General features: G+C 41.6%; 2 protein-coding genes across 11 annotated transcripts in view; one reads left to right on the forward strand and one right to left on the reverse strand.

Annotated features, from left to right (window-relative positions):
- The window catches only part of nck1b (NCK adaptor protein 1b), an 88309-nt gene that overhangs the window by 42810 nt on the left and 19754 nt on the right, over window positions 1-25745 (reverse strand). For 5 of the 9 annotated variants that reach the window (XM_076290396.1, XM_076290395.1, XM_076290394.1 and 2 more), the window contains exons 2-3: window positions 20849-20900; window positions 19825-20068 (exon numbers count right to left, since the gene is read on the reverse strand). In XM_076290396.1, the coding sequence (XP_076146511.1) occupies window positions 19825-20050 (226 nt within the window). In that variant the 5' untranslated portion in view covers window positions 20051-20068; window positions 20849-20900. Of the gene's footprint in view, window positions 1-6903; window positions 8180-8289; window positions 9039-16984; window positions 17117-19338; window positions 19740-19824; window positions 20069-20848; window positions 20901-25745 lie in introns of those variants that run through there. The other 4 variants (XM_076290399.1, XM_076290400.1, XM_076290403.1 and 1 more) reach the window with 4 other exon arrangements.
- On the forward strand, window positions 780-5199 carry bdh1 (3-hydroxybutyrate dehydrogenase, type 1). 2 transcript variants are annotated; one of them, XM_076290404.1, is made up of 5 exons: window positions 780-1001; window positions 1339-1449; window positions 1650-1788; window positions 2352-2504; window positions 3207-5199. In XM_076290404.1, exons 1-5 carry the CDS (start codon window positions 789-791, stop codon window positions 3671-3673), a joined length of 1083 nt encoding a protein of 360 aa, XP_076146519.1. In that variant the 5' UTR covers window positions 780-788; the 3' UTR covers window positions 3674-5199. The 2 variants fall into 2 exon arrangements, with proteins under 2 accessions (XP_076146519.1, XP_076146520.1); XM_076290405.1 differs by lacking the exon at window positions 780-1001 and having other exon boundaries at window positions 1356-1449; window positions 1624-1788.

Here is a 25745-nt window from a genome sequence, read left to right on the forward strand (position 1 = left end):
GTAGGGCATTTCAAGAGAGAATTCAGAGCAGTATATGACAGCAGTACATTATTTGTACTTGTTTGCTCATAAGTGATATCATCAAATAACACTCTGATACTCATGCAGAAAAATGATAATTTTAGAGTATAGAGTATAGAGTAATTGGGTCAAAAATGAACACATTGTTGCCTGATGTAGGCCTAATGATGCTGGATTTCCTGGATTTGTATGATGGTTTTTTTCTTTTAAAGAAATTAAATTTAAAGGTCACATGTAGGCTAAAGGTCTGAATGACAAGTGGTTTGGCAAATACCACACAAAATACTAAAGCTAACAGGCCTAATTTGTTTCGCCCGATTCGCACAGTCCCATCTGGTGTTTGGGTTAAGACTTACAGCAATCTGTAGGCCTAGGCTAGGCTACAGGCAGTAGCCTACTCAATAGGCTACCTTTTTGCATGAAAGTGCATGTTGGCCAAAATGCTGTGAAACTGCTAGGATGTGCGTGGTTGGGAAGCAAATTATAGTAGCCTAAGTCTTTAGAATGTATATCCTGACCTGAGAAATGTATGATTATAAATAAAGCAACTGAGAAATAGCTATTTCGATTCAATGAATCTATTTTTACCCTGGGCTAGACCGTATTTTATTTATTCTGTCCTGGGACATTCAAGGAAAGATCTAAGCTACAAGCGCGCCTCTGGGAGCGCAACAGGCACATAGACTGTACAGTCTGAACAGGCATGATGATGACGTTTACTCCCCAGACCCAACCCCTCTATTTTGTCAACAGTGGAACTTCTCAAGATGGCTCCGCTACCTTATGTGCGAGTCGCGCTCCTGGTGGGCTTTTCTGTATTTCTAACCATTGTGTTGGGTTTTGGTCTACCAGCAGCACTCAGTTTTTTAGCGAGGTGCTGTGGTTATCCCGACGCTAGCGTGACCGAATGCGTTGTCGCAGTGTATTTAGTATTCGTTGTGTATGTTGCAATGCCTCGATTACCAAGGGGTACGGTTAAGGTAAGGTGGTTGGTTTGTCTGAGTGAATGAGTTGGTAGCCATTCACCTGTCTACGTTAGATCACTGTAAGGCCTACTGAATGAATGTTGTACAGGTAAAGCTAAGCTATGTAGGCTAAGTGTCTCTCGCAAACCTTTTACAACCATCTACATCGCAACACAGATATGCTTGTGTGCAATAAAACACTGATCACACTTAGTTCATGTTACAGCATATTGAGAATGCATTTAGTCTTCAGACCACATTAATAGCCCACGGGAATTGTCTCTTTGAAAGGAACTAGCAGCGCAGCCGTTAAGTTAAGCAACATTTCATCATGTCTTCTCTCCCTCCTCAGATTGAGGGCAAAGCCGTTTTCATTACTGGCTGTGACAGTGGATTTGGTCATGCGTTGGCGAAACACCTTCACAAAAAAGGTTTCATTGTGTTTGCAGGATGCTTGTTTAAGGTAGGCATGCAACTGTCAAAAGTCTGCTGAATAAGGCCTTGGCATCTGTACTGTCACTATGTTCAGTGAATTGAAGCCTTAATTACTACAAGTGTATGGCAACTATTCCTACTACTTGTCACTGTAGCCTATCTCTATGTCATACTTTATTCACTAATATGTCATGTGTGAAAGGTTTCTCCTTTGGCTTGGCTCTGCAGGAGGATGGGGATGGTGCAAAGGAGCTGCAGGAGATGCACTCGGAACGAATGAAAGTCCTACAGCTGGATGTGTGCAGCGAAGAACAGGTGGCAGGGGCTGCGGAGTTTGTGAAGGCAAATCTAGAGGATTCAGGGAAAGGTAGGCTACATTATGGCTGCGTTTGGGGGTGGGTAGTTGGGGTGGGAATCCATTCTTTCGTGACTGATTGTGTCCAGATGAGGGTTTTACAAATGACTATGCTATCTAAGGAGGAGGTGAAGCTTGTGCTTCTTGTCAGGCCATCACTGTAAATAAGAACTTGTTCTTAATGATCTGCCTGGTTAAATAAAGGTAAAAAAAGAAAGAAATGGCTCGCACAGATTCTTTCTATTGCTACTTTTGACATGACTACAGAAGATAGATAGATAGATAGATATACTTTATTGATCCCCAAGGGGAAATTCAAGTGGATGTATGCATAGAATGCATAGTTTCAGATAAGCATCATAGTGTAGGCTAGACTTGCTCCAGCCAAAGAAAGTCACATATGCTCAAATGGTGAATTACCTTGGTTCTCAGTGGTTTCTCTTCTCTCCCATGCAAATTCTCAACTCAAACAATTCCATTAATTCAGTAAAAACACTCCTCATCTAGCAGTTTGCAGTCGAAGATGTCTGGACTGAACATTAATGTGTCATCATCCTCATTTCTGTTCGGAGCAGGTCTGTGGGCCCTGGTTAACAATGCTGGTGTTTCCACCTTCGGCGAGGTGGAGTTCACTTCCATGGAGACATACAAACAGGTGTCGGAGGTCAATCTTTGGGGTACCATCAGGATCACCAAGGCCCTATTGCCCCTCATCCGCAGGACTAAAGGTGAGGAAGGCTTGTTAGATAGAAGGTGTGGTACAACTATTAAGTATCCTCTTGTCAGTTACAGTTGTTCCGCTTCTACTTACTACTTTCCATATAAATAAATTCCTTGTACTCCCAGTACTTGGCAAATTAGACCAGCAAGGTGATTTGAAGGTGATAGTAAATATGTAGTTCTGTGAAAAGGGATTTGTCTTAACACAGTTATTTTTAATTCTCCATTAATGTGTCCATCTGTTTAGATTTTTAAACATTCTTTTATACATACTTTGTATGTTATTGATTGATAAGTAAAAAACTGAACATTTATTGTTAAAGCCTGCTATCATTACAGCATTGTTTCAAACATGCCTAGAACTTTGGCACTGTACATCCCCATTTTTGGCTTGGTCAATCTTTCACCACTATTCAAAAGAATGCTGGGGAGTTTGGTTGAAGAAATGGACTTTGGCTAATTCTTTCTGTACTTGCACTGGATTTTAACGTTAACTCATTTACTTGCATAGGCAGCTTTGCTTTAACATTACAACAACATTTTTTCTCTGGATTAGAGCATTGATTTTCCAGTTCATATTTAATGTGGGACATTTAAAAATTTTTTTATCAGAGAACTTCTTAGGATCTGGCCAACAAAATGGAACAATTATGCAATATTCAACCTGTTTGCATGATCAAGCAAAATGTGAAAATGTCTGTTCTTCTCAGGGCGTGTGGTCAATTTGGCCAGCATGTATGGCCGGATGGGCAATGCACTGCGCTCACCCTATTGTATCTCCAAGTACGGTGTGGAAGCCTTCACTGACTGCCTACGCTACGAGATGAAGCCCTGGGGTGTCAAAGTGTCACTAATAGAACCGGGTAACTTTGTGGCAGCCACCGGCATACTGTCACGGGACCTGGTTGCTGCCACTGCAGACAAACTGTGGCGAGAGGCGCCTCCTGTAGTCCAGGAGGACTACGGCAAGTCCCACTTTGAGCAGCACATGGCCCTGATGCGCTCCTACTGTGGCAGCGGCCAGAGAGACGTGGCGCCTGTGCTTGAGGACATCACTGATGCCATCGTGTCCCAGCGGCCTTTTACACGCTACAACCCCATGGAGCCCCACTGGTGGATCCGCATGCAGGTCATGACCCACCTGCCTGCAGCCATCTCTGACCGACTGTATTTCTGAGAAACAGAAAACACCACCCAGATACCGCAAAACATCCTATTAGTCAGTCCTGCTTTGTATCATGTAAAAGGATTGCTGCAAAGATCAATCAGTTTAGATTTTTTGTCTAACAGTTACAACAGACACGTAACTGAAGCATTCCGTTCTGCTGCAACAAATAGCTTCCACTATAATCAATAGAACTGGCTACACCAGACATAATAGCAGCGTGTATGTTCGGAAAATTACACCAGTCTTCTAAAACTATTCTTTACGCTACGGGAACAGAGTGCTTCAGTTACAGACCCTGTGTAGCCCAGGTGTTAGCATTCCTGATCATAGATATTCCATATGGCCAGTAATTCCTGTCTGCCTTATATGAAAATGTGAACTATGAATAGAGAAATATTGAGTGAGATTTCTGAGAAAAATATATATTTTGAGTGCCCACAAGAGTATTGGGTATGCAGTGTGTCATGCCTATTTCGGAGGAAATTTGTAAATCATGTTGACGACATTTCTCTGCTAGAACTATTCTTTCTGGTGCCATTTAAAATTGAACCACCTCTTTTTTTATTTTTCTAACACCAGAATTGTTGTTTGAAGGTGGTTTTGTTTTTTACTGTTTGCACTTGAGTTGATGAGTTATATTCTTCATTTACTAGCAGAATTAAATGAGATTATTTTGATCATGTTGATGAAATCTGACAATGCAATATTGTTTTAACGTGTTACCATAAATATTTTTATGGAGATATTGCTAGAGATGGATTTATGTAAACAAGTAATTAATATCCCAAAGGCAGCTGTCTAAAATAGAAAGGCACTTTGTGTTAGTGGGGCTCTGGGCCCAGTCAGTGGTGACCAGCACTGCGGTCACCATACTGCCTGCAGGGGTCCCTTATAGTCCTGTCCATCTCTGGCTATGAGTATTATAAATACTAAGAAAGACATCACATGGTGCAATTGTGAAGCACAAACAGGGCCTTTTTATATATGGCTGTATTATAAAAAAACAAAAAACGTTTGATTACTGGAAATCAAGAAAGTCAAAACTTTGTAACGGCTTTATGAGTTGAATGATGAGATGCTGATCATCACCAACCTACTTTTCTGATGTTCTTATTGGAACCACTTGGGGGCACAATTGTTACATACTTATAAGTATAAAATAGACAATAAAATACAATCAGTAGGAGTGGAATTCTGAGCTAAATGAGTAATCTTTGAGGATTTTTTTTTTTTAAACATTTATGTATTTGGTTGGCTATACCTGCCATTTGTATGTCCTTTATTACATATTATGCATGACGGCAGTCCACAAATTAGAGACTCAAATATTGAGTTATGGACCTCGCTAATAATCTTATGATCTTAACAAGATCATAAGATTATTGTGCTATCACTAATATAGGCTATATTTGTTAATACTAATGTATGATAATAATAATGTATGATCACTGAAGTGAACCACTCATTCAGAGTTTTAATTGGAATGCTAAAACACTTGCCCCGCTGAAGTGGCTCCATTAAAACTGCTATCTGAATCACTGTCCGAGTTTGTAAATAACACAGGTGCTTGAATGTATAATTTCATGAGGTGTAGGAGTTATAACTGGGGAAAAAAGCAAACAGAAAGGGTAATCTGAAGGACATCCTTGTTTGGCACTTAGTACTTAGCTGTTACGATTAAGCTGCAGTTACATGCATGCCGCTGAATGAACACACACACACACAGAAAGAGATACAAGTTATCAGTCACACAGCCAGCATCATAAATCAATCAGTGCCAAGACTCAACAGTAAAATGAGCCTCAGGACGGAAGTTTTCCCACTACGGGTTGCTGCCCATTTGAATCCAGCACAGAGGCATAGCTCATCACGCACATGCAAAGCAGCAGATCCAGATGGAGCAGTGATGAAACGCTGCAGCAGGTGAAAGCTGGGATCAGGAGGGCCCCACCATGGATGACTGTCCATGAGCAGTGTACTGTAGGTCCATATTAAATAATCACACTCCTGTTATTTGAATGTAATTATTTGACAGCTTTCAAATTCTGTATTCATTAATGCATGATGAGTACATTAATACATCATGTCCTTCTGTGTTGTGTGTGTGTGTGTGTCAGGGGGTGTTACGGAAAAAGAGTGTTGGAGCATAAAAGGAGTAGGCCTATTCAGACACCCAGCAGTGTTCAAAGTAAGAACACTGGCTAACTTGCCAAATCTGGTCAATCGTAAACTCTTAAGTACATGTGGCAGCAGCAGCCCCAATGATGGTGATTAAATGTAGACAGTTCAGTCACCTCTCAGAAATGGTACTACAGTTGCTTGTTGAATAAGATAAGACTTCTTTCCTCCACAAGGATGCAAAAACACGCACATTCTCGGCACAACCCTCTCTCCTCTGTGCTGATTAATACTCCAGACTAGTGCGTACTCCCCAGACATACGTTCTAGATCTGGCTGCTTTTGTTTTTTTCTGGTGTCATATTTTTCCATTAGCCTCTCTGAATTTCCCTCCTTTCCTCAGCCAAACAGTCCACCTCTGCACAGCTGGAAAACTCATCAGAGAGAGAGAGCGAGCGAGCGAGCGAGAGACAACGGGAGGAGTGAAACCCTTTTCCCTCCAGAGACTACTCTGCATATCATCACACAACTCATGCTCATGCACATCTTAGGACCCCATCCAGTGAAGCGGGGTGACCTCAATTCTGCCTGCATCAATTTCCCTGCATAAACATCCTTGTGAGTCCAGTTTTACATATCCTATGCTAGCCACTCATCCTAGTGACTGCACTTCTCTCTCCACATCCTGTGGCTTTTTTTATCAGTGCAGTGGAATAACAGGAAACGGTGACTGCGACACAATTAGGGGTCAAAGTGCACCTTCTCCTTCTCCACTGTTGTAGCAGTTAGAGCAGAACGTTACACAATAGCAGCCCAGCAGCCCTGTCAAAATTCCTCCCCAAATTCAGATGAACTTCGCAAATGCAACCACCTCTGATCCAGCCAAAATGATCTTAGCACAGAGGGCCATTTTCTCCAGGACCTCCCATGATACAGACACAAAAGACAAACAGACATCATCTAAACCAGAGAATTGTTTCTTTCCATTTCATCAGTCACTTGACTTACCGAGTAATTTCCTTCCCATATTACTATATCATTTATATAATTATAGCATTTTTTTTATACTCCCATTATAATAATGTCCACTGTCTTTCCATTTATGTGTCCACTTACACAACTTAAAAAGTACTGGTCTGATTTATGTCAAACTTTCAGACAAGGTACATTGTTACCATATCAGTCCTCCTACATGATGGCCTTCGTGAACCCAGACGAACCTGATAGCAAATTAGCAAATTCAAATTTGCTAACAGGTTCATCTGGGCTCACCCAGGCTACCCACACGATCCTGATTAGAATCTGGGTACAGAAATTCTTTTCCACTTTCTTTACTGACCAAATACAGGGATGGGGCTCTGCAGTCACCTCACTGCTCTTGTTAACATTGTTTTAATTCATAGCAACAAATCACTTTTGGTGGGACTATAATTTTCAGAAGCTGTAAGACTAACAAAATACATTTAGTTTCTTACTGGTCATCAAGCATCATGGATAAGCTGCCTTTGGCTTGACCTCTGATCTTGGTAATAATAATAATAATAATAATAATAATAATAATATCCAAAAGGTTTTATGGTTTCACAAAGCAGCATCTTGTATTTGGAAAATAAATCATTTGGTCATTCATTCAACTTTTGATTTTATTTTGTTTGCACTATTAGCAAAAGTTTAGCTTCTCCACAAACATTATGTTGCAGATGGTGAGTCTGAAATTATTTCCAAAATGTTTGCAGCTTGGCAGAATGACAGGAAAAGTACATAAATTCTTAAGCAATTCGTGTAACGCGATTTATCTCAGTTTCTTTCAAAACTCCCAATGATTGTTTGCCATGTTGAAAAGATCCCTGTGCCCGTGTTAGTCCTGGGAAGAATGAAAGCATCACATTTTAAAAGAAAATGAAAAAGAATATATATTAACAAAATTAACTAAATGTAGATCTAGTATATGTTGACATACGTTGAAATACGTTGTGTCCTATGACCTAAACATGACTTAATACATTTTTATGTGTCCATGTCCTTAAGAATGAGTCATAGTCCAACTTCTCGCTCCCGTTTAATCTCTCTTGTCATTCTTTTCTCTTCTCACTCCGTCTTCACTTGGAATGTTCATTATTTCCCACAAGTCTCTTTTGGATGTAGTCGCTTCTGTTTTGTCAGTTTTTAGGCCGAGGTTTTACATTTCTGGAGTGATCAAGAAGCTGCGAGGGCTTTGACCAGGTAGAGTTTGTCCCCCTGTTCACTGGTGAAGATTGGCGCTTTTTTGTAGTGTTCCACCAGCTCCTCCATCGAGTTGAACTTGCGCTGGCCTATGCAGTAGAGGGTGTCCTTCAGCTGCACTTTGAAATGCTTGTTTTTTGCCTGGGCCTTTAAGGAGATGGAGAAGTCGTTGGGCTGCACAAAGGAAATAAAGATGCCGGAATTAGATTCAAGATACCTTTACTGTACCATATGCAGAGTGCTTGTAAAACAATAGTTAAAATATAATTTTTGGCTGTACTCACCGATGATTCACTATCTCGGATAAGGAAGTCCCCCTCAGTGCCACGCTCGTTGAGGGCCACTTCCGCCTGGTGCCGCGTCACCTTACCATAGTACCACAGCTTGCCGGCGAAGCGTCCAGTCGTAGAGGGCTGGACGTAGTCGCAGTCTGGAGTGGGAGGGCCTACACTGGGTGCCTCAGCCAGCACCGTCACGTAGTTCTTGGGTACCAGGCCTACCTGGCCGTCTGCCTTTCGGCACTTCCACCACTCAGGGTCGTTCTCGGGCTTCTCGATCACCTCCATCAGTTCGCCCTTCTCGAAGCGCAGCTCCTCCTCGTTGGTGGAGCTGAAGGGGTAGAGGGCCTGCACCGTGTGTAGAACTCCGCGGCTGCTGTTGCCGTTGGAAGCGTAGCCGCCGGTCGAGGCACCGTGCACGGCAGCAGCCAGCTTCTCGGGTAGCGACGAGACGGGCTCACCCGATCCCAGCGCCGCGGTGCCGTCCATGTCCTCCGTCACGTAGTTGGAGGGAAACCAGCCGGAGTGGCCCGCGTAGCTGCCGCGCCACCAGCCGTCGCTGCACTTCTCCATGACGATCACCCGCGTTCCCTTGACCAGCGACAGTTCATCCTCGCGCTCAGCCGCGTAGCTGAACTTGACAAGTGCCGGCAGGTTAAGGTCATAAAGGCGCTCGCCATTGTCAGCGTACTGGTCTGTGTCTGCGTTGGAGGCTGTGTCCCGCATGCCGGTTTTCCGTTTCACCTTGCCGATCCCTGCAGCCACAGGAAACAACATGGAAGAGGTTCAGTCCAGATGTGCAGAAACAAATACCCCATACGCCCTAGTTTAGTTTTCAAGAGGACTGTGTGTGTGTGCGCATGTAACCTGTGTGCATGGGTAGAGCACAAACATTTACAGTAAATACAGCTCGGGTCAAATAGCTTCATGATTTGTACGACTGGTAAAAAGGTTCTGAAAGAATCTCCTCCAAACACTTAACCTTAACCCAGCTCTAAGACTACATATATTAGTTAAAGGTACACTATAGTATATAAGATGATTCAGAGTACAAATTATGTTGAATTATGGGCTGTTGCAATTGGTTTGTAACCAGAGGAGATGATAAGGTGTTATTATCGACAGGCTTTAGTGGGGTAAGAGAGTGAATGTGTGTTAGCATGTCCACACAGCTCATGACGGCACACAGTGTAATCCTCCTCCTGCTCCACAAACGAACTTCAATTTGGCTCAAACCCATCTGGGTCACACTCGACGGGAAGTGCAACAGGCTTATACTGGAAACAGCCGCCATCAGAGGACAAAAACCACAACACAAAAATGCACCTTTGCTTTGGAAAATAATAGCTGCCAATAATAAACTTTATAAAGGAGGAGAGAGGGGGAAATACCAGACTTTTGAAGAGCAACTTGAAGTGTTGTTTTAGGGTATTCACTGGATGAAACCCCTTAGAAAAGATTCTGTGGTTTGGGACAGGCACAAACAGGCTGCTTGTGAGGAGGCATGACTTGTCCAAACACATGTTTTGGCACAGCTGAGCTCATCAAGCATACTCACATGTACTGTACACACGTACCTAGCAGTCTCACTGTACCAAATGTGTGTGTGGCATTCCAGTCATCCTAACGTTGGCAACCGGGGCCACCGCAGTCATGGTGACGTACGTTATACTAACCGCACACACACACACACACACACACACACACACACACACAAAAACAGACGCGCACACAGTGACATGGAAAGAAGAGGCCTGTGATAAGATCGGTAGTGGAGAGGGGTAAACAGCAGTTAACACCTGTCAGTCCCACTGCACGGCTGGCAGAAAGTAAAAATGCTGGCATAGAAGGGGCCTCCTCCCACACACCAGGCTGGCTGCAAACTGCTAAGGCTCTGAGAAGAGCTACCGTAGCACAGAACAAATATGAATTTATAATGTTCTTACAGAAAACAGTCTTGTAGAAATCCAGAGCAAGTTTGCAGAATAAGTCTAGTTAATAATGACTCAAACTCACTAACCTACTCGTGCCATCCTTGTGCTATAGGCTAGGCTATATTCTGCTACGATTTCTAGTGCAGCACAAACCCAGTGATCTGCATGACTGGACCGGTGACATCATCCCAGCTGCCGTCATCCTCCGCAGGGGGAAGGAGAAGGCGGGTCAACAGGGATGGGTCCTCTGGCACTCTCGAGGATTCCACCCTGCCGCACTACATTACCATCAGGCCCACAGCGTCGGGCTTGGCACGGCCGCGCGGATTACTACGGGAGGAAAAAAAACTCTGACCCTCGTCTGGCCTCCTTGCCATGTTGCTGGGTTTGGCAGGCAGCTGGGGCGGGGAGTGATGGTGTTACAGCAAAGGAATGTCCATTTGGCAGCCAGCGTGCGCTCAAAAGCCCCAACAATATCAGAACAGGATCACTCCTCTACATCAAAACAAACCAAGCAAGACAACCTAAAGCATAAACGTGCATGAAGTACTACACCCAAACAGCTCATAGATGTGGATCTCGGTTATTAAGACAGCTGAGAAACTGTGACTAGCTGTTGTGTGTATTTTGTGCACACGCTGTTTCAAAGTAGCCTATGTTGTGCTGCGCAACAACTTGTGCATAACTCCTTTCCCTTGTGCATCACTGCAAGTGAGGAATGAAAAGACCTTTAAGGTTACTGTTACTTTTGGCCACTCTACTTTTGTCTACTCAGACATGCTAGTGACAAAGGGAAAAAAATCCTTAGTGTGCAAGCAGCTACAGTATCCATTGAAGGTTTTAACTGTTCTACTGCCAATTTCACTTCAATAAGCACAGAACTCCTGCATTGCCCCTGCAGGTTTTTCTGATAAAGCTTTGCCCCTTATCAAGCCTTCCATCAAGCAAGATAATTTACTTAAGAGAAGTTCCTGCTGTGTCGAAATGCCTGTTTTGCATTACAAACACAGGCAATCTGGGACTGATATATTTGCCTCTATGTTTCCTTTTTGATGGCTGATTGAAGGCACAGAGAGATTTGCAAACGGCAACGGTCTCACACAAACAGCCATATCATATCTTAAACTCACGTATACCTTTATGTAGGTCAGGTGCAGAATCATTGAACACTGAGACACGGTTGGTGAATATACGTGACTATTTCTACGTGTCTGCCCAGAATATATATTTTTTCAAAAACAGCATTTGATAGGATTAGCAGAGGGTATATGGAAAGAGTCTACTCACAAACTATGCTGTAGGAGTTACTACATACTAACACACTAAACTTACTAAAAGACAGGTATGAATGTAAAAGCAGACATGAGAAATCAGATGAGTCATGAAATGATGGGTTATGAAATGAGATGAGTCATGGCTTGCAATGCAGGGAGGAGAGAAGAACAGGGAGCTTCCTCAACAGACATGACATCATCGAGGCCCTCTCAAAGCATGCTCATCTTCGCCCTGTCTTAGTACCACGAGTGTGAAGCAACCTTCTGCAATATTCTCTTATTCAACAGTCGTTTCTTTGGCTTCTTGCTGACTTCTTATGTCTTTTTTGTTCTTATTTTCTCATTTCTTTGCACACTTCTTACTCGTTATGTAGCTTTACACTATACATCAAGGAAGAGGTAGAGCAAACCTTCAAGCTCGTCTACTATTTCTTGTAAATGATTACACCACTGTTATTTGTAAATGTGTAAATGAGTACTTACTGAGTACACACAGGTACTCATCCCAATTCCCCCATACAGTGTGTGTGTGTGTGTGTGTGTGTGTGTGTGTGTGTGTGTGTGTGTGTGTGTGTGTGTGTGTGTGTGTGTGTGTGTGTGTGTGTATATGTTTATGTCTCTCACCTTTCAGTGGAAAAAGGACTTGAATCTGCATGTATCCGTGTGTGTGTGTGTGAGTGAATGTGTGAGTCAGAGTCCTGCACGGGTCCAATTTTTAAAATCCGCACCCACCCGTACCAGTCATGTTTAAACCCGCATCCGACCCTTTTTTCTGACACCAGAGCTAGTTAAAATCCGTGCCCGACCCGACCCGCATTAAATAAAACTGACACCCGACCCGTACCAGAGTTAAAATCAGTCTACCACCCGAGTTAAACAGACACGTTTAAGGAACTAATTACACAACCATTGCACTGCAGATCTAACTTCAGCTGAAGTTGACAGGGCTATCCTACATGATGAAAAGTAGCCTTGGCTACCACAATGTTTTATTTTGCGTGCAACGTTTCGAGCCCCTGGCTCTTCCTAGCCTGAGGAAAAGCCAGGGGCTCGAAACATTGCACGCAAAGTAAAAAAACCTTTCAAGGGAGTTATATGGTGTGCGGATCACTTTCTTATTTTACTTTTGGAGTCATTTCTCTGATCCAGCACCCATCCAAAATGGTGAAAAGGGATGTACACGGTCACACGTCTACTTAATTGATACAAATGCATTACCTAAAGTGGTCCTTATTAACATAATGCCTTTCAGACATTTGGAAATGAGTGTGACGGAGAAAATGATACCTTAACATTCATTTGGACAGAAAGAGAGCAAGGAAACAAGAGGCTCAACTTGTAGAGCCTTCACCTCATTCTGGTTCTTCACTGTCAGGTCTCTGTTGAAAACTGAATTCTCTCTAAAGAAAGACTCTCCAGAAAACGTCCATCATATGTCCATCATCGTCATTATCTGAGCCCTTCTGTATGATATCAAGTCACTTCTTTCTATTTCTTTTGACAGCATTCTTCAAGCAGGAGGCTGAGATGCCTCACATAACAAGGAATGTAAGAGGGTCAAAAAGAATGCTTAAGCTAGGTCAAACCTCCATGTTATACATTGATTAGTCAACGACAGTTTAGAGACCAGACTGTTGACATATGTGTATGTTTTGGTCAGATTCAGGGTGACTTTATAACCCCACATATTGGTATATTTCAGGCAATCTTTTAATGAAAAGGCAAAAATAAACTGATAATGCCTAGATAGAGATCATGACAGACAAAAAAAACCCTGAATGTTAAAGAAAACAAAAACAAGATGTTGAATGCCTCAAGCTAGCATCATGAGTTAAAGGGAATATCAGAAAAAGAAACCCACTACACTCCCACCATGAAAGTCTCAAACAACTTGACAGACTTCACAAGCTCTTAGTCCGATCATTTTCACAAACAGCTTCACCTAGGTCACTATTCTTACAGCACAGACACGCAAAGGCTTCAGTAAGGTCACTCCCAATAGGCTTTTTAACCAGACAGCTATACTCTTCCACCATCAAACAGACTTCAGGACAGACCACTATACCATGGATTACATGAGGGTGAACACTGCAACACTTCAGGCCTCCTGCTTTAACCTGGTGTGATGCGACTGATTGGCATATGAAATCTTTGGTGCAAAAGGGGTTTATTACCCTTGTTGTCCCCCAGTGGGTCAATTATCTGTCTGCTCACTCAAGAGGACATTTCTAAAAATGCCTGCTAACATGTGTTTCATATATTTTTTACAAAACGCCAGTTTCCGTGGATCCATGTGGACAAATAAAACAGAGATTTTTAGATTAAACAATGACATGAAAAAGGGCAAGAGCAAAAATATAGTCACATTATCAGCTGTAGTTTGTGTTCTAGAGTGTAGGGAGATATTTCTTAAACGAGTGTCGTGTGGACAGAATTAAAATAATAATCACGGATAGAAAAAGGTCAGTTTTAAATCAGTTATAAAAGATGGTAACATTTTACTTGACAGTATCGACATCAGAGTTACATGACACCGTCATGAACACATAACCCTAACTTGTTATGACAAAAACCGAATAACACTCAATGACAGAAGCGTTATGTCATAAACGTTTATGACTTGTTTATGAAATGTTTATGAAACGTTCATGACAGTGTCATGTCACTCTTATGTCGATACTGTCAAGTAAAGTGTAAAAAAAGATATTAGATATATAAAATATCTAAACACATGTAGGCCTTTCTGGCCAATGCTTAAACAAACAAGGAACTTGGATTTGATTTTGGTTATTGCGAGACAGGGACAAGGGTCTGCAGTCGTCCGAGTGCTCTTGTTTGGTTAGAGATGGGATTTATAGAGCACAGGAGGAGTCAAGTGCAGGGCTGGAGTCCTCTCCTCAGGCACTCAGGGAACCTTCTGCAGAATTCCACCGCTCCTGACACATTTACAACCACTGGACACACTTCAAAAAGGGCCACTATCACTTCCTCTTATGCAACACTCTCTGGCTCACAGGCCCTGAACTCTGGCCCTTAAATCAGACGAAGATAAAAAGATGGAAAATGGCAGGGTAGAAGCAAGCAACAAGAGGGACATTTGCAAAAAAATATTAATTTCTGTTCCAAAAAACATCTATTACAAGTGCCAATAAATGAGCAAGCAGCGGGATGGTTGTAAGGGAGACATACCAATGAAAGAAGCAGGGTGACGAACAAATGACAAAGGGAGAAAGACAGACGTACACAGCATGGGTTGGTTGCTCTATCCAAAAGCCCCAGCTTCCTGCCTTGGGGTGGGAGAAAAAAGCTGTCTCAAATTAAACTACTTCCGCTAGCTCCGGAGGGCGAAAATAAAGCACAGCAAAAGGGACAGAGGAAGAGAGACAGAGAGGCAAAAAGACAGGGAGAGTGAGAGTCCAACATTAACAATTTACACATCATTGTGTTTTGCTAGCTCTTGGTAAACCTTTTTTTGAAACATATTTTCACTTTAATGCTCTTTCGCTCTGTCTCTATCCCTCCCTCTCTCTCTCTCTCTCTCTCTTTCTCTAGATTACTCGATTACAATTCTCTACATGATTCAGTTACAATCCAAAAGTAATGATTTGTTTACTAAACCATCCATGATACATCAAACTCTTGTCCTGTTTTTTATACAGTAGGACATTAAAGCTACTGTATGTTTTCATTCACTGATGTGACGATACATAGTTAGATCAATAAGTGTTTAAAATATGATCAAACTAACATGTAACTGTACCTGGATAGCATTACAACTGAGCACAAGATCTCATCTTTGTCTCGCCCAGGATATAATTGATCTTACTTACAGCATTGGCTCAATAAGATTTTGACTATTTCCTCATATTTCTTATTCAAGTCCAAAGAAACAGCCATCCTCTCACCTCAGTCCAAGTTCAATTTACGTTCTAGGCCTATTTTAAATACTCTTTTCCCCCCTCACTGCATTGACCTTTATTTGTCTGAAATAACCAGCTCTTGAGAAAACTTGGCAGGCTTAACAGCCTGTAAAATGTGTTTGTGATTGTGATCAAATCAAAGCCTACTAGCGCCACATGAGGACTTTTGCTTTTCTAGTGTTTTGCTTGTAATTCTCAATCTGGATAGGATTGATTTCTTAAATTGACATTGATTATATTCAACTTCTTATGCCTGTCAGACAGGGTATTGCCTGAAAATGGAAAATATGATAATGATTTCGGTTATCATTATTTCGGTTAAAATATGATAGCAATTCTGGTTTGTTTACATTTAAGTGTACTTGGCTAGCATCACGACCCTAAGGAATGTGTTTCACCACACACAATGTGGCACTGCCAGTGATATGTACAAAGGAACTTGTCTTTCATCATTTAAATTGCATAGCACTTTTAACAATTATTTAAACTTAATACAACAACAATGATGATAATCTCTAGCCCTAGGAGCAGTCACCATAACTCAATGGGAATGGTGATTAGACAATAATGTCCAGCATGGCTGACTTAAAAAAAAAAAAAGGGTGTCTGCACAGCAGTTAAGGATTCATCTCTCTGTGGAAGCTCCTCCACACTAAAAACGTTCGTCTGATAACCAGCCAAGCACTCGTCAATCTTAGCACAAAGTTTTAAAAAAATGACACAATGCCTGCAGTGTTCAACAGGGAAAAGTAATGTTCCACTGCCGGCTGGCTGCTGGGGGAACCATGGGGACTGCCTGTGTTCCAGATTTTACAGATCACCAAGAAAAAGAAAAAAAAACTTCAACTTCTTCAAACACAACTACTGCCTTAAATAACCTGGAGTATTTTAGTCACAACAGAAAGAAATCCCTACTGTTGGAATTTAGTTGGGGATAGGACATATTAGCAGCAGCTTGTGTCTGAAATTAACCATTTCCATGGTCATGCTGGCTCACTGAGTGGTGTGAAAAAAGCATTTCGGTCTTGAGAAAATTACACTTCTTTTCCATATGCGCAATGTGTGGAGGAAGGTTTTCACACAGAATTGGATTGTTATGCTTATTGTGTGTTTGAGAGTGTGTATTAGTGCGTATGCGCGTGTGTGTGAGTGTGAGTGTGTGAGAGAGAGACTGTGCAATTACAGGCTTCGACAGCAAGCTCTCAGAAGTGCTACCCGCCCTGTTTTTGCAGACACCCCGAGCAGACGCTTTACAAAGCTGCGAGGACAGTTTTTTTTTTTTTTTCTATGCCATAGCCAACTTCCAAACAATCCATTCATTCCTAACATTCTCAATTCTCTTTAACAAGTTGTGAACATTGGAAAACTAACACTCTGTTAACATAGAGAAAAGCTCTCAAAATCACTTCAGGAAATAACCACCCAGCCCTGATTCAGACATTGAAACGAAAAGACACAGAGAGATGAAAAATAGATGAACAAATCTTCCACCAATCTTTGAAAAAGTAACAGAAAGAGTGTTTCCTTGCTGTTTCATATAAAACAAAACAAAACAGATAAGTGAAGGACTCACGGAAGAAGTGCTTAAAGAGGTTAGCCATATCCATTTTCGCCTCCCCACCGGCGAGTCCCAACTTCCCTCTGCTGAGCTGCTATTCCATGTGAAACTCCCACAACTCAGAGAGGAATCTCACTGCCTTCCAACTCCACAGCTCCCCATGTGATCAGACTTGACCAATGAAGAGGCTACTTTCCACACTCAGCCCCCCCTCACTCAGCCCTCCTCTCATGTACACACACACACACACACACACACACACACACACACACACACACACACACACACACACACACACACACACACACACACACACACACACACACACACACACACACACACACACACACACACACACACACACACACACACACACACACACACACACACACACACACACACTTCAGGTTCCAAACGAGAGGAAACGGTCCCATACCACCCAATGATTCATCACCAGCACTTTTGAAAAGAGAGGAAATGAGACCGTGCTTTTATTTTAGATAGTTCTTGCCCCATCAAGTTACACATTTTTTGGAGAAAAAAAACAAAACAATTGACTTGTTCACAGTGGTCCTAGTCATGTGTTGTGCCGTATAGCAACAAGCTCAAAACACATCCACTGAACACCCCCACGCCCCAGGCCAGGCCAGCACCCATCTGCATGCAGTCATGAGGAGACCGTGATCAGCCCCTCCGCTCCCTCGGGGCTCTGCTCGCGGGCTGAAAGAGCCTACTACTGAGATCATAACACTGTTGGGCCGCCTGCATTCCTAATCCTCATGTCTCATCAGGGCAGGGCTGTAACAGTTATCTGTACAGGATTGCATCTGCTGCATGGCAGCATGCTGATGACTGTTGAAATGTGGCCTACATCAATTTGAGGCTAAGTATCAGCAGCACAGTCTAAAAAACACAAATCAAATGTTCATTCAAGTTTGAATGTTTTGGTACAGGTGAGAGAAAGGTTATGGCCTTAACAAGTGCTTTATTTTAAAACAGGAGCAACAATCAGTTGTCCACACTAGCTAGCCTACACTGCACAGTATCTTCTGCCCTCAATATGACCTATATTTTTTTTTAGGACAGCACTTGTAAAGTTTTCAGGCTGTCACCATACCATGGTCCATATTTGTTTTATTGCCACAAAACAGCAAATAATGGTCTAGACATTTATTTGCTCAATAACTGAATGTAACCAGGCAATATTATGAACCAGATCCTTCATACTGAACATAGTTGCTTGTGCTGAATGGCAATGTTGAAGATTACAGGCCTAAAGTATAAAAACTTTCCTAAAAAAAAAAAACCCAGCTCAGAAGACATTAGACTAAAGGCCATAGGGTGCTTTATTTGTGCAAATGTAGTGATTTCTCTGCTACAACATAATGGCTTTTAGCATACTAAACAAGATACCAAGAGCACATAACCAGGGGTTGGCCATTTTAATAATTCAGTTTGACATCATTCTTAGGCTTCATAATGATTACTGTGGTCAAACACATAATAGGAATTGTTATGGCAACCTAGTTAACCAAGTGTAGAAAATTAGCTTGTTAAACTACTTTTATAAGTCTCTCTCACACACACACACACACACACACACACACACGTTACTCATAATGAAACCTGGTCACTTCATGCACAGTCCGCAGCTGAATTTCCTGAGCCCCATTTCTGCGATTTTCAGCTCAGTTCACATGTGTGTTAAGCAAGACCCAATTTCTCCTCTAGAGGCATATGCATTCTCTCGCGCACATTAGAGCAAAGAGAAAACAATTGAAACAGGCTTCCTTTTAAAATGAGTAGTGATAAATTATGTTGTTTTGATTTTCACCAAAAAAAAAAAAAAAATCTGGAGAACATAACTGAAGACATAGATCTTCTGATTTCAAGGTTGAAGCTATGTCCTGTTTTATAGCAGAAGTCAAATGGAAACTTGGTACAATTTTCTGAGTAATCATTACAGCATTCCCAAATGAAGAAACCAATGTTTCTACATAGGCTACATAATACTAAATTGCAAGGCTGCATTATAATGGCAGTTCATTGGTAAAAGTCCTATAAGTACTAATAATTTGGCTTTGAGTTAAAAATGATTAGTTGGGCTCAATCCTCTGACCAATTATCTTGCACTTGGCTCAGACCTTCCCCTTCCTTCTATAATACAGGCGATAACAACAACTCCCCAAACTGCCTGAATTCAACCACAGGGTGTAAGCAAAATAGACGATTCATGTATCTCTCATTTATTTGGAATCTTTCTTTGCATAAAAATGCTGTTTTAGAGGTTTTTGATCTGACCTCAATTTGCACTGCTCCACTCAGACCAGTGCACAGTAAATACGTATCATAGGAAAGGTCCAAATTACCTGATGGTGCTACTCTTAAGACAAGAGGAGAGGATCTGTTCACCAGCAAGACAAGATGAGTCAGTTTTCTAACTATCGGGCATGCTGTACATCTGTGCATCGGCTGTGTATGAGCGCAAGTGTTTGTACACCAAGGTAAGCAACATGAGAAGAAAAAAGAAAGCATGCTGCAGAGTAGCAAATCTTCCTGTCTGGTCTCTGCTTGTGGTTAATCAAGCAAAACTGAGAGAATGCAATTACAGAGCAACTTTGAGAGATTCACCATGATACCAGCCTATTGTTACAGTGGCCTCATTTCAGTCACTTTTGAAGACTAATCGCATGTAGTGCACAATAAATATGGATTTATATATGGATATTATTATAAAAGAACACTTAACAATAGTTAAAAATACAAGTGGACAGGAATATTAAGCAGCTGACTGGAATATGGTATCAAAAACTCTTTGCTTTGGAAGGTGTGAAGGAAAAAAACCACATCCCTACCTAGTGTGTCTTTGAGGTTTTTGACGATCGAGGCTTTTCTTGCACTGTTTTTCCTCTCCACATAGTTGGAGGGCACAAAGCCAGTCTTGTTGGTGGCGTTGCGTACGCGCCACCAGGACTTGGAGTCGTCCAGCAGCCAGAGGCGTTCATTCTTCTTGATGTCCAGCTCCTGCTCCTGCTGGGCCATGTAGTCAAACTTGGCAACAACAATCACCTCTTCCGTCATCTTGGATTTGACTTGATACTATGAAGGAAGAGGGCCAGAAACTATAACTCCAGGCAACGAGTGTAATTGTTTCTAGATGAAAGAGAAGGCATCTGGAAATGTCTAGCTCAAGACAACCATAACAGGTAATGAACAAGAGATGGACAGAGAACCTAAGGTCATTCTGAATGATTCTTGAAAAAATGATTGATGAAAATCGACAGGGAACATTAGCCAGACATATTGCAGACAACAGACTAGAAAGTTCTAGATCCTTTACCCATAATCACATCACCCCTAAGGGGTTTGGGCCAATGAATTTTAGTGAATGTCAGTTAAGCCTCAGTGCTCATCAGCTTCTGGCTGTTGAAGTGGCAGTAGCCTACTGTACACTACCTGGTCTGCTACCGCTCTCTGGAGCCAAAAGATGAATTTCATACATGAATTGATACAATGAATTGATACAACAAAATATCTAAACCTTTGGAAGTTTTAATTATTATTATTTTTTTCAATATTCTGAAATAAATCAGTATTGAAGGTGTGCATGATGTTTTGTATGCTGTTTATGAAAACAAAGGCATATTTATTGACATAGTGTACACCTGTAAATGTCACATCACCATTCATCCATACAATTCTTGTGTTTTATGTACAACACATCTTTTCATTAATGCACATTGATAAAGCATTTCAGTACATATTGCATTTTCTATAACTGTATAATGTGACAAATACATTTTATTTGATATGCTAGAAGGCTGCATATTACAATATGCTATTTAAATAAAAACTAACATGTATTACAGCATTACCTACCTGCACCACATCAAAGCTGGAAGCTTAAGAATCCAGTTGTTTTAGTGAGAACCTGCAAGAAAGAAAATAAAATCACTTATTGTTGTAACAGCAGTTTTACAAGTTCTAAAACATCTTCACTGACTGGAACAGTATCACAGTATTTCACTGTTCCATATAGGTTTTAAATGGTTACTTCGGGTTGTTGGTTAACCTCACAACCTTCTATTTAAAGATTCTGCATGGTTTTGGTCAAGATAATCTGATTTTAGAGTAGTACAATTAGTACAGAGTCGATCAAGCTTTATTTTGAAAGCCTGACAAGTCAATGTCTGATATTACAACTGGACTCCTGAATCAACCCAAACCAAAGTCTTTTTAGGCACGTCAATCCACTCAGCGGCCATATTGGAACGCTTTTTAGGCACTTATCGGGCATCTATTTCGGGCAGAAATGCACGTGAGCAAGACTTCACGACACCAACCTTGCTCAAGCGGCGAAATCACAACACATGATTGGCACGTATGTACAGTATTCACAACACACCACATGACTCGCATAATGTATATACATGTCTACTTTTTGCCGAGGAAGGGGCAGGATATGTGTAGACAACTGCTATATTGGTGTTACAAACTAACCCCATGCATTTCTATGGAGGAGTATTTGAGTGCTGTGTCTCCTCATTAGAAAGTATGAATTGTTAGTGAGGTATTTACAGCGGCTCTTTCTCTCTTCGGCGGCTGCGGAGGTTTGGTATGTACTGTGAGACACTGACCAACTTTTACCGCTGTGCCATTGAGAGTATCCTGTCTGGCAACATCACAGCATGGTATGGTAACAGCACTGCCCATGACTGCAAAGCTTTGCAGAGTGTCGTCAGGTCAGCGCAGCGCATTACAACGACTGAGCTACCAACTATCCAGCACCTTTACAGCCAGTGCTGCACGAGAAAGGCCAAGCGGATCCACTCTGAGCCCAGTCATCCCAGCCAGTCTCTTCACCCTCCTACCATCTGGTAGAAGGTACAAGAGTATTCGGGCCTGTAAAAGCAGATGCAGTGATGTGATGTTTCCATCTACAAACCATCAGGATGCTGAATTGTCACTTCACCCACTCGTAATGTGTAAAGCTCCTCAATATTTTATTGCTCTTGCCACTTCATTTCCTTTTTTCCTTTCTACTACTCACCCACTTTTCAGTCTTGTTTATTAGAAATTAAAACTATCTAGTTGATTATTCTTTAAAGTTGAGCTGGCTCCTGAGCACAAGATTTTTCATTATTGATAAATGTCTATTTATGAGAACATGACAATAAAACTTCAACTGGACAGGAGAGGTGATGGCCTACATAGCATGCAACAAGTGGCATACTGCCTTCACATCATTGACATGAGCCAAGCCGGTCTGCCTGGACCACCAGATGTTATGGACTTCTGTCAAACAACCACCATCCTGACAAATATCACTGAATCAAGCTAGTAAATAAGCGTTCAGCATAGGCTAACAATTAGATTTTGCCAACAGGTGATAAATGCTTTCCACTCGATTGATCATCTCTGCTAACTTTGTTTGTTGTTGTACTGTTTGATGTGAAAAGATCTAAGCCATGCAGAATGAAACATTGAAACTGAAGTGTACGGTACTGCAAGACAAACTTTAGTAGATTGTGTGAAAAAAGGACAGAAGTCACCCATTATTTTCAAATGTTCAACTGCCTCACTTGCCAAAAGGTAAGTATACCATCTGATGGGTTTATATTTCCGTATTTTCTGATGTAGTTAGAACTTCAGCTGGACTTCCTTTATGGGGAATGTAGCCAGCAATTGTCTATTGTCCACAACATGACTCAGAGGGAATGGTGAAAGGAAAAGGCATAGACAGGGAAAGACTATATAAATAAATATAGAGAAAATATAATAAAATGATCTTAAGAAATCGGCTTTTCACCTTATAACTGTCTTGATGGATGATGGTCTTTTTACTGCAAGGAAAACTAGGAACTGGCTTTTTTAAGGTCTTGCTCTTTTCGGCAGGAACAAATGCTTTTGGAATGATTCTGAATAAATTGTACCATTCTGAAGTAATACAACTGTAACAAAACAGCTTAGGCTCATTAGTGGTAGCACAAAAAAGATGGTTGAGGCAATCTCTGTGATGTTACAAATGACTAAGCAGAATGAAATGCATGTCTTAACTTAATTGATGAATTCAATGCAGTTTAACAGTATGGCCTACCACTTCCTGGAGTAACACTTTCACTTTAACATGTCATGGTTCATCTGTTGACAATCCGTAACAACATTTGCACTGAATTTTAACTTAATCATTTGCCAAATGTATTGCTGGTGTAAGTGTTTTTTTTTTTAATCCTTTATAGAAGACGTCTCAGAGTAGTTCTCTACGGTTAGGCATAGGTCACAAAACTTTAGCCCCTTCACCGTTCTATTTCTCAAAAAAACTCCTTATTAAAGCAAGTGATTTAGACTCAAATAGACATCTTAGCAGTACAGTATTCCACGTAGCAGCTTACAACATAGACATTCTGCAGACCTACAACATAGCAAGGGGCCTCACATAGAGCCTATCCCTTTTCCTTAGATCTCAGATCAAACAAGCAATCGCTAGTGCCATGTGAGCAGCAGATGATACAGCCTGCAATCAAAGTAAGGGGCATTTGGGACAACGATATGCAGAAAACTGGGTTTCAACCAACACTTGATCTGCAGAGAAAAAGTTGAAGTAGAGGCTGGAGAGGAGAGAAGGAGCAACCAGTCAAAGAATACATCAAAATCCAAACCGGGTCAAGTGTTAATGTAACGTGAGAATTAGCCATTACAAGGCTCGTAAATTATTCTGTCAAATATCAGATGAAGCAGAGACAACCAGCTGCTCTGCCTAGCTATGTTACTATGCCCACGTACCCTTTTCAACTCACATAAAATAACAACAACATCACAAGATATCCCCCTCAACCCTGCACTAATGCAGTGATACTCCGCTATCTATTCTATCCAGAAGCTCCTCTCAACAGTCTGAGTATTCAGGAAGCTCTAGGCACCAGCACCACTCTCTTCAGAGTTGACTCAATAAAACCATGGAGATGTAGAAGGAGTAGAGCATACAGACCCTGGCAAACTCTCCCTCTGCCAATCCAACTTAATATGAAATTTTACTATCAAGCACTCTAACAAAGCCCTCCTTACACTGAAAGACTTTGCAAAGATTTTTTTTGGAAAGACTACAGTCTCAGACCCCCTCACATCAAAAGACAAATCGAGTTTTTAAATCACAGACTAGTCAAAGACTATGATTTTAACGACTAGGGATCTTGCAGGGTCACCGATTACAAGACTGCAACTAGATTCCTTTAAATTATTTCCCATCGTGCACTAGATATCAGCAGGAACTCAAACGATAGCCTACTCATATCAAAGTCATATTTTCGTGTTTCTGTGGCATCCCTAAATTATATAGAGTTGGAGTTGAAATGGAATAGCCGACTAATCATTTTTAAGAAACAAAATAGCAAATTATCATATTCATGGGTTTCATCAGGTCGCTTGCCACAGGTGTATAAAATCAAGCACCTAGATTATGAATGCAGACTGCATGGTGCTTGATTAATGCACCTGTGGCAAGGGACCTGATGAAACCCATGAATAGGCTACAGCTGTCACCTACTTTGCCCCTTTGTGTTTGGTGGAGCGAGGTCACTATTGGTTTTTACATTGTTTACGTCCTTATTTGCATGAGCCACAACTAAAAGACTTGCGAAACATGTTTGATATTGTCGTAACGCCAAAACTAGAAAAAGACTGACTCCGACTGACTTAAAACCGCTAAGATAGGCACCTTACACTCGACAATCTAGTTGACAGGAGCGCACCATGATTTCTGTCCGACTTTGGAAATGTAGTCGTCGACTGTGAAATCACACGAAAATCCTACAATGTAAGGCCGGCTAAAAGAGTGTTTGTCTGTCTGGGGTCAGATGGGATTGTATAGTATATTATAGTATAGTATATTATAGTATAGTATATAGTATAGTATACTCTTTTGCAACAGCGCTCGGGGAGCAGTGAGGGGTTAGGTGCCTTGCTCAAGGGCACTTCAGCCGTTCCTACTGGTCGGGGATCGAACCGGCAACCCTCTGGTTACAAGCCCGAAGCCCTAACCAGTAGGCCACGACTGCCCCACAGTTACATGAAAGTCCCATGACAAATTGCAGGGAGTAGGCCTATTAGAGATATGATGAAATGCCCTAGACAAATTTCTTAAGAATAATTTAAAAAAAGTACCCAGGCTTATATGAACAGCACAAGTGAGAGGAGAGATAGGCCTACATAATCTCACGGGATTTGTAGAGACCTATTGTAGAGAGATAGCCATATTGTGGAAAACTGGGCATTGATATTGGAACTAATAAAGAGAGGGACACTTATAAAATCAAGGATGCTTTGCAAGACATGTTTGATGTGGTCTGTGTGCGCATGACTGAGTGTTTGTTGGCGACGACTTTCCAACAGATATGGGCAGTGATAGCCAACCTTGGTGGCAGGTTGGTTTCCATAACCAAGAGTGAAAAGTACACCAGATCCCAGGATTTAAAGAACAGAGAGGTCAGGTGGTCACAGACAGCACAGACAGGGAAATTACTTTCTAAGCTCATATTTCACAGATCCAATATATACCAACAGACACAATTCACAGGGCTTCCAAGGAAAACGAAGACTTCTGTAACTTCGCTATGACAAGAGTCTTTCCTAATTTTGGCATATCTGGGGGAGGGAGTGAGACGGAAAACATTTCAACAGTGAGAGAAAGGGGAAGGAGAAAAAAAAAAGAGAGAACGAGCTGGATTTCTCTCCCTTGTGCTAAGCTCCTCCCTTCCTCCCCACTCAACTGCCCTAGAAA

The sequence above is a fragment of the Alosa pseudoharengus genome, unplaced genomic scaffold (genome assembly GCF_046254945.1).
Source record: "Alosa pseudoharengus isolate Yale_2024_CS ecotype anadromous, Long Island Sound unplaced genomic scaffold, YU_APseudo_1.1 YU_APseudo_1.1_scf_18, whole genome shotgun sequence".
Taxonomy (NCBI): Eukaryota; Metazoa; Chordata; class Actinopteri; order Clupeiformes; family Clupeidae; genus Alosa; species Alosa pseudoharengus.